Source organism: Schistocerca americana, chromosome 6 (genome assembly GCF_021461395.2).
Source record: "Schistocerca americana isolate TAMUIC-IGC-003095 chromosome 6, iqSchAmer2.1, whole genome shotgun sequence".
Lineage (NCBI taxonomy): Eukaryota > Metazoa > Arthropoda > Insecta > Orthoptera > Acrididae > Schistocerca > Schistocerca americana.
The window spans coordinates 362,170,875-362,181,104 of NC_060124.1; the positions used below are offsets into that span (position 1 = coordinate 362,170,875).

Consider the following 10,230-nt stretch of genomic DNA (forward strand, 5'->3'; position numbering starts at 1 on the left):
GAAAGGTAGTAATCTGTTTTTTCATCCTTATTTTATCCTTTACAGATTAGCATAAATTAAGTTAAAACCTGAAACTAACTTAACATTATAAAAAATCAGTTTGCTGGATTGCTTCATTGGGCAGGCTTACAAGCTAAAGAAACAGAATTACTTGGTTTCCAAAATGGCTGGTCTAATTTCAAAAGTGAAACTTGACGCTATCTTCTTCTATGCTACAAATTTTTGGATGTATAAGGGTGGTCAGAAATAGTCTGAAAAGCTTATAAGGGTGTTGCAGGATAGATTATGCTGACAAATAGATGTTAAGAAAAAATTTAAAGTGCTGCACTATTTTTGAGTTATTTAGCATTGGAGTTAGCCATTTAGGTTGGTTGTTGGCCATGTAAATTCAGGAAACCCACCAGGTGCATTTATTGTCAATTGTTCTCTTGGTGTATGTGATGGTGCATGAAAGTGCTTAGCCTTTGACTTAGGTATGATTCTTGTTACCATCTTATGTAAGTTCTGTTTTAGGAAACCAGATGAAGAACATGTCTAGCATTATTATCTCTGGTGAGCCAGTTTGACTTGTGCTAACTTCAATACTAATCAACTCCAAAACAGTGCAGCATATCACTTCTTTCTTTTTTTTTTTTTTTTTTTTTTTTTTTTTAATTGTTCCTCAGCACATCCTATCCTTCAACACTTACAAACTTATCAGATTGTTTCTGAAAACCCTGCATAGTCACTTTGAGACATTTGACAGATCTAGCTATGGTACAATACAACTTTAGTAAAACCACTATTAACTGTACATAACTAATATTCAGTCCTGTTCTTGGGTAGAAGCTCTGTGATCAGTACATTAATTTACTTGGAAATATTTACTATGGCTATGGCTGTCAGCCATTGAAAACTGTTCTCAGAAAAGAAATTAAGTCATTTTCCACAATAGAAAGTTAATTATAAACTCTTTTCCAGGATGTATATATGATAAATTCATGCCCACATCATCATACGCAGATCTCAAATTTATGTTCAGGAACTGCAGAACTATATGATTACAAACTAGATATTCCATTTCTAAGCCACCACACAGGTTTGTGGTACCGAAATTTCTTCTGTGCTTTGTGTCACGAAGAGCAGGACAACTTGGTGCCAGTGACACTTCACTTTGAATGTACCAGAAATCTGACATCAAACCAGGTAAATCATAAGAAGTAGACCTATATTAGTGAACAAATTATGACATACAGTACTTCACCAGATTTTCATATTATTGTATTGTAAGAAATGATAAGAACATCTATCCACTGATTTATTTGCATATCATATTCTGTGAGTTCCATTATGAGGGAACCTCTCAGGGACACAGAACAAGTCCAGATGAATATTACCACAGTGATAAAGAAAGAATAAATTGCTCCCATATGCAATATCATGAAACAATTATTAATAATGGCACATAATTTATGATAAATAATAAGCAGGTAGACCACTACTTTGAAATGGCTGCTGTACTATCTAACTGCCACCATCTGTTACTATACATATTCAAACTATGAGAATGTACTTATTATTGTCTAGAGTTAACAGATATGATCCATTAATGACATAAAAAGGAAAATTAACTAGAGAAAATTAACAGATTATGAGATGCAATTGTTTTTTAGTTTTTAGCGTTTTACTGTTCCTATTTTTTTCTTTCTTCCAAAAATAGGTCATATGATAATGAGTTCTTGAGAAGACTAAATCAGTTCTGATACCAACTGTGTGACCTAAAGCTAGAAAAATATAATGAAATAATGTAACAAATCATGAGACATGATAGCTGGGCAGGAAATGAAATATTAGTACAGCTGATGGATACATAAAAAAGTAAAAGTGGCAACAGTAGCCTAGCATTCATGACTATTAGTTTCTTTCTTAGGGAGGACGGTGGGATGGGTTAGGGAAAGATAAAAAGAAAGGGTAGATCCAAGATGATAGGAGCCCACCCGTTGTGAGGTCTGAATGACCTGTGTTTACAGCCTTCTTCTTCATGGAAGGAACTAATAGTTATGAAATCTGAGTGTTTCATGTACTTTATGCATGTTTCAAATGGCTCTGAGCACTATGGGACTTATCATCTGAGGTCATCAGTCCCCTATGCATGTTTGTCAGCAGTGCTAAAATATTTGCCTAATTATGATCTAGCACATGACCATTAATATATTGTTATGGGCTCATCTACTGATGTAGGGACCTGGCTGTATGCCTTGCATTGTGCCCATAAGAAATTCTTTAAGTAAGAATCAGGTATCATAAGGCAGAGTTAATGGAAATAGAAACTAAATAAATAAAATGGGACTGATCAGTTAGGACAAAAATATGAGTTATAATCAAAAAGTAATGGGAATTTATGTTTCTCTTAAATAATCTTTATTTATTCATCAACATCAACTTTGACCTCTCCAAAGTACTCCCCCTCAGATAAAGGCCTAATACACTTGTGCCAGCTCTTTTTCCAATTTTGAAAACATTTCTGGGACTCACTTTTTGTTACGCTATTCAGCTTCTTCAGAAATCCTGTTTTCACCTCGTATATTGTGGCAAAATGATGTCCTTTCATGGTTTTCTTCAGCCTTGGGAAAAGAAAGAAGTTGCAGGGGGCCATGTCTGATGAATACAGTGCCTGGGGCAACGTACTAGTTTTGTCTTCTTACCAAAAAAATCATGAACAGGAATTGAGGCATGAACAGAAGCTTTATTGTGATGTAATTTACACAAGTGGTTTTGTCACAGTTCTGGTTGTTTCCTTTGGATTGATTCACAAAAGTGGCACATAACTTCGAGGTGTTATTCCTTACTGACTGTATGACTATAAGGCAGGAACTTATGATGAACTATCCCAATGTAATAAAAAAAATAGTGAGAAGAACCTTCACATTTGATCAAACTTGTCAAATTTTTTTCGGTTTGGCTCTTCAGACAGTTTCCAATTGGGGCGGCTTGCCCTTGGTTTCTACATTGTACCCATATACCCGTGTTTCATCATCTGTTGTAACCTTCTTTAGATGCCAACATCTTCAGCAAGCTCTCTGATAATTTTCTTTACTTCTTTCACATTGTCATCAATAATTGAAAGCTAGAGCATGTAGATTAGTTATCATCTCCAATGCCTTCTCAACTCTCTTTGATATGTTTATACTACTTGTAAACTCTTGTCTTACTCATAGCAGATTTGCCAAAAGCCACACTCAGCTTTTGAATTTGATGCTGCATTTTATTCCATTTTTCAAGCAAAATTTAATGCAAATTCTTTGATCCATCTTTTTTGAAAGTAAAAATCTGCTAAGTGGTCAAAAACACATACACCCTTTTTTACTGTCAATAAACTGAATACTCAAAACAACTGAAAATGCAGGTATACATCAGCAACATTTGTTTCAACAAGATAAAAAAATAATTTAAAAAATTAAAAATTTGGTTATAAAGCCCACGAAATTAAAAATTTTCATTGTGTATTTTTTGGTAAAACCTCATATACTCTGACACCAGACTTATGCACAATATTGTCTTTTATTTATCTCAGAGAAACAAGTTATCTGAAATGGTGGCTCTATAGTTGTGATAATAAATGACAATTAAGTATGAATCAAACTAGTAGGGCAGTTACAGCAAGCAGAGGTAGAAATATCATTTAATTCTTTGCATGCAGCATAGTTCAGTGCATTTACTCATTAATATAAACAAAATCTCATATATAACCAGTTTACAGAAGTTTGAGAAACAACTGATTCTCAAAATGAAGTTCAAAACAGTGTGAAATGCTTTCATAGGATTGCTATCAGTTACACTGAAAGAGTAATTCCAACTACAGCATAACATACTATCATAAGCAGATCCTAAGCTGCTCAAGACCTCATCCCTTCAACTGGCAGCAAATAAAAGACCACCAACTTGCTCTGCTCACTACATTCTCAATGAATCGCAAGGTTACTCTTGTAGTCACCACAGCTCATAATTTCTGTATTACTTTTGTAATGTTCAATAGTTATTCACATTTTTGGGTTAAATATTCCATACACATTTAGACAAAACACATACATTCCATTGGTTTGCAGACTAAATATATATATCTTTTTCTTATTATGTTAACTAAAAAACATTTTTACCTCATAACTCAGAACTACTGGATCCAAGTCAAACTAAGTGCTCCCTTCTTCTTGATCCTGAAGTATTTTCTAATCAGTCAGTCTTAAACATAATACCGTATTATTAAAAACAAAGAATACCAGCATTTACAACCTGCCTTTTTAGTGTAACTGTAGAGAATGGGTGTTCCTTACAGTAAAACAATTTCGTCTTTTACACTCAAGCACCACAGAAACTTGTATAGGCATGCAATTTCAGATACAGAGATAAACAGGCTGAATATGGTGCTGAGCTCGACAATGCCTATGTAAGACAACAAGTGTCTGGTGGCATTGTTAGACTGGTTACTGCTGCTACAATGGCAGCTTATCAAGATTTCATTGAGTTTGAACGTGGTGTTATAGTTGGCACACAAGCAATAGGACACAGTTTCATGAATTGGGGATTTTCCCATACAACCATTTCATGAGTATACCATTAATCAGGAATCCAGTAAAATCTGTTTAGCGCACTCCACCATAAGTCATCATCATCATCATCATCATCATCATCATCATCACCCAGTAAAATATCAAATCTCCAACATCACTGTGGCTGGAAGAAGATCCTGCAAGAACAGGACCAATGGTGACTGAAGAGAACTGTTCAGCATGACTGAAGTGCAACCCTTCTACAAATTGTTGCAGGGCCGTAGACAAGTGTCAGCATGGGAATCATTTAATGAAACTTCTTCGAAATGGGCTCTTGGAGCCGAAGGCCCACTTGTGTACCCTTGATGACTGCATGACACAAAGTTTTATGTATTGCCTGGGCCCATCAACACTGACATTGGACTGCTGATGAATGGAAACATGTTGATTGGTCAGACAAGTCTCATTTCAAATTGTATTATGTGGATGGACATGTACGGGTATGGAGACAACCTCATGAATCCATGGACCCTACATGTCAGCAGGGGACTGTTAAAGCTTGTGGAGGCTTTGTAATGGTGTGGAGCGTGTGCAGTTGGAGTGATACAGGACCCTAGATATGTCTAGATATGACTCTGACAGGTGACTCCTATGTAAGCATCCTGTCTCATCATCTGCATTCATTTATGTCCATTGTGCACTCGGACAGATTTGGGCAATTCCAGCAGGACAATGCGACGCCTGACACATCCAGAATTGCTACAGAGTGGCTCCAGGAACAATATTCTGAGAATAAACATTTCTGATGGCCACCAAACTCCCCAGACATGAAGATTATTGAGCATATATGGGATGCCTTGCAACGCACTGTGCAGGAGATATCTCCACCCCCTCGTACTCTTACAGATTTATGGACAGCCTACCAGGATTCATGGTGTCCAGCACTGCCATGTCACGTTGCAGCACTCCTGAATGCTCACAGGAGCCCTACATGATATTAGGCAGGTGTACCAATTTCCTTAGCTCTTCAGTGTATATCCCTGACTTGTTCTCATCTCAATAGGATATAATTTGAAATTTCATGGCAGATTAAAACTTTGTGCCAGACCAAAAATCGAACTCGAACTCAGGACCTTTGCCTTTTGCAGGCAAGCACTCTACCAACTGAGCTATCCAAGCACAACTCACAACCTGTCCTCGCAGCCACAATTCTGCCAGTACCTTGTCTCCTACCTTCCAAACTTCACAGAAGCTCTTCTGCAAAACTTGGAGAACTTGCACACCTGGAAGAAAGGATATTGTGCAGACATGGTTTGGCCACAACCTGGGGGATGTTTCTGGAATGAGATTTTCACCCTGCAGTGGAGTGTTTGCTGATGTGAAACTTACTGGCTGATTAAAACTGTGTGCCGGACCAAGACTCTGGCCCACAGTTTTAATCTGCCAGTAAGTTTCATATTAGTGCACACTCCACTGCAGTGTGAAAATCTCATTCTGGGATATAATTTGTTTGTGTAAATGTGTGTAAACATTAATATCTTTTGGAAAACAAGTTTTGTATGCAAGTAATAATAACATTAGTCATATGTGTATCATTTGGGCAGTGGAAATGCATCAGAATCATATTTCTATCACTAGTGCAGTGGCATATTCAGACTGGGTGTAGCTCAACTGGAACTGACATTGGTATTTTCTGCTGAGTATTTCAAATATTTACATATTGTTTTTGAGAGATTCTTGCCACACTGGGCTCACTTGTGAGGGGTCACACAAACTGGATGCTCTGTGGATTAAGGATATCCAGGCAGGGTGCTCACTACTGACTGCCACCAACCTTGGCTGGCTTGCTACCAAATCTCCCTAACCTATTTCAACCATGGTACATTGGCTAGCAGCGTGATCTAAATTCACACCCTCTTTGAATGAACAATATATACACGATAATACATGATACCTTCTACTTGTAATATCATAATCAAACATACTAATACTGCCACTTAATAATTGCTAAGGTTGGTTAGTTGGTTTGTGGGATTGAAGGGAACAGAGTGCTATGGCCATCGCTCCCTTTTTCCAAAAAATTTTAACACTCACACAGAAGAAAAACGCACAATGGAGATGTCAAGAGATGACACAGGACAAGAAAGACTCAGACACAGACCAGACAAAAGGAATTAAAATGACACAGAGTGTGGCAGTGGTTGGCTGACCATAGAGACAAAAAAGAAAAAGCCAAACACCCAGAAACACACTAAAAGGGGACAGGCAAACAAAATGTGGGCCACCGTCAAAGCCACCCCGCAGCAACATAGAGGCAGGTCTTCACGGCTCAGTAAATATCTGTGAGTCAGCTTGGTGTGGCCAATGTGGAGCCAACAAAGGACAACAGACTCCTTTCGAGACCCCCGCATGGATGACCGCCACACAGTCGTCATCTCCTTGATAGCACGGAGTTTATATGGTGTGGTCAGATCACACCATTCAGCATCCCATAGCGCAAAAACTTTGCGGCATAAGACTGCTCGCTAATCAGTATCTGGGAGGCCAATGTTGGAGTGTTGTGAGGACAGTGGCTGCTAATATCAATAAAAATGTTATATCTCCACCCACTACAAGTTTTATGTTCCATCAATTATGGGTTGTGATGACTACACCATTGTCATCATTAGGTGCATGGCTTTTTACTTCTAAATCATTCTAAGTGAGGAACACTGTTGATAACTTGCTATATTGTGCAAGGTGACCAGGTGGGTATGTTGCATCTTTCAAGTACAAGAACTATAGGATGTATGCTGCATTCTGATGTGGAAAAATCACAAATGCTGCATCTCATACCATACCCTAGTTAATACAATGTTATGGCTGTGCTTCAAAGAGGTTACACATACACATGTACTTATTATATTCAAACCAGCTTAAAGATGACACTTTCATCATTTACCTACTCAGTGAATGGTGCTTTTTTGGTGCAGATTTTTTCATTAATTTTGTTTATATATAGTTTTCAAACAGAAAAAATTATATTCTGTGATTTCAGGTGCTACAGAATGGTACCTACCAACCACGTGCTTTGTCGTGGACTCTTGGCCAAGATGAGTGTAAACTGAAAGTTGGGGCAGACTATTCAAACACATCACTGGATAATGTAGTCATGCGAAGATGTTTGCCTCATGTAAGCACTTGTGCCCTTGACTGGACAAATGAAACAGTGGAAAACCTTTGCTACTCCTATACACACTTTGTTTATGGAAGAGTAAATGGAGAAAAAAAGGTAATTTGTTGGAAATAGTTACAGTGCTGTAATTTTTTTTATATTTTTTCTAATTAACTTCATCTAGCTGAATATTTACTTCTACAATTGTGTGAGATGCCATTAAGAACAAGATTATCTGCTATGAATTGTACAATAAATGATATTCACTTATGTGATTCTTGAAGTTTTCCCAGAGGCTGGAATATTCCATCATTATCTGGTGTGTATCTCTTTTAGCCCGAGAACACTGTAATTTATTGACTGAACAGTACACACACATGGAAGATGCAGTACAATACAATTAACAATACATGAGAGCCTAATGGAGCCCGGTGCTCCAGCATATGTAATCATTAATTCCAACGGACACAGCTAGCAGGCTTCACACACAGCTGCTGTTGTATTAGCAGGCTGGGTGGCTCCTAGTTGCTGAATCAAGCACAAACTTCACATGAGACCTATGAAGTGGCGCACACACTAAATTATAATGTACTCACCAAGCGGCAGCAGGAGAACAATTGATTAGTTTCATTGTTATATATCACACACTAAAGTGGTAGTTATAGAACTTTTCTTCCTTTGTGAAGAAATGAGCACTGTGCTCACATCCACTTCTTCTGTGGTCAATGAAGGTTGTTTAGTCATGCAGCGTGCTGCCACCAGTGCCTAACGTCAGAAGTGACATGAGCACGGCAGGTGTGGTGCCTGTCCCCCTGTGAGAGGCCATACGATAAGATAGGTAATGGTGTTGCAGCTTCCATTTCTGCATCTGAGTCCAACCCCATGGAAGAAAGTTGCACTGATGGTGATGGAACAGGCGGTGCCAGCTGCGATGGAGGCAGCTGTGTCAGCGCGAAACCCAGGGTGTCCCTCCGTGGTCCCCGACAGCTGAAGGGGGCACCCACAGCAAAGTTGACAGTTGTGATAATGTGAGCCATGGCAGTGGAGAAGGCAGGGGCACTGGCCATGATGTAGGAATAGGCCTGGCAGATGCAACGGAGGTGCACCCAGTGCACGGCTGTCCACGCAAGGTAGTAGTCGATCAGCGTGATGCGACCCCCTCCTCTCAGCCGTGTGAATGACACAGAGGTGTCAGCCCTAGGTACTCTTGTTGACTGGTGGCACCCATTTTGGCCAATGAACAAACCCACGAGCCCTGTGCTAGGCTGGAAGCATTGTGGTACAGTGCCGGTGGATGGCCTGGCATCAGCCAGAGCACATGTACCAGAGTCTGAAGCTGACAACTGTGCAAAACTCCTCCAATCCATTATCAGCAATAGGCATGAACCAATAAGAACTGAGGAACCAATAAGACAATAAGAGCTACTTCTGGTGTCACATCCAAAACAAATTTTTTCATCTGAGTCTTAAATGTTCGTACTAGTTGTTCTGGAGAGGAACCATGAAATGTGAACACCACTTTGTTTACAAAACAAATTTCTGAGATATGACTGTAACTAATGACTGATGCCTGTAACTGATTTATAAAGAATACCTTCAATTGGAAATTTTTTTGACAAAGCAGAAATAGTTGCCACTACAGAAGCAGACAGGTAGTGTACCACATACAGAAACTTAGAATAAGTATTAGTTACAACCATCCAGTAGAAATTCAAAAAAGCCCCACAAAATCTACATGAATTAATTCTCAAGGCTGCTGTGGATCCAGCCACAGTGATAAGGAAGCATGGGAAGCTGCCTGATGGGTGGTACATTGTGGGTGGGTTGCAACAACTCACACTACTTCCCCATCAATGCATGGCCAGAAATCATATTTCCATGCTAATGCTTTTGTCCATGGCACACCCCAGTGGTCCACATGTAAAAAATGCATAACCTCATGCTGCAGTGCAGATGGAACTACAACCCAAGGCTCTGTATCCTCTGTAGCAAACAGCAGCACTCCATCCCAAACAGAAAAATCGTTATGTTGGTTGGTTGGTTTGTGGGATTGAAGGGGCCAGACTGCTAGGGCCATCGGTCCCTTTTTCCAAAGACTGCAAACATCCACAAAGAATAAAAACGAACAATGGAGATGACAAGAGACGACACAGGACAAGAAAGACTCACACAGAGACCAGACAAAAGGAATTAAAAGCACACAAAGTGTGACAGTTGTTGGCTGACCATAGAGACAAGAAACACATTAAAAACCCAGTCTAAAACCGTAGGCCAAAGGCCAGACTCAACACAAAGAGTGACAAACACTTAGATCAAGTGGTAAAAGCCCCCTGCCCGTATAAAACGCAAAACTAAGCCTGCCATGGCAGTGTCATCTGTTAAAAGGCAGGGAGCGTATCAGGCAGCGCAAATGGCTGCTGGAGCAGAGTCAAAAGCGGCAGGCTGACAAAATGTGGACCACCGTCAAAGCTGACCCACAACGACATAGAGGTAGGTCTTCATGGTGCAGTTGGTTGGTTGGTTGGTTGGTTGGTTCAAGGATCAAAGGGA

General features: G+C 39.4%; 1 protein-coding gene across 1 annotated transcript in view; it reads left to right on the top strand.

The window, feature by feature from the left end:
* Nucleotides 1-8,671, top strand: part of LOC124620148 — a 31,991-nt gene extending 23,320 nt beyond the window's left edge. The window contains exons 3-5 of the mRNA XM_047146818.1: nt 961-1,185; nt 7,564-7,797; nt 8,534-8,671. Coding sequence (XP_047002774.1) covers nt 961-1,185; nt 7,564-7,797; nt 8,534-8,671 — 597 coding nt within the window. The remainder of the gene's footprint in view (nt 1-960; nt 1,186-7,563; nt 7,798-8,533) is intronic.
* The last annotated feature ends 1,559 nt before the right edge of the window (nt 8,672-10,230 follow it).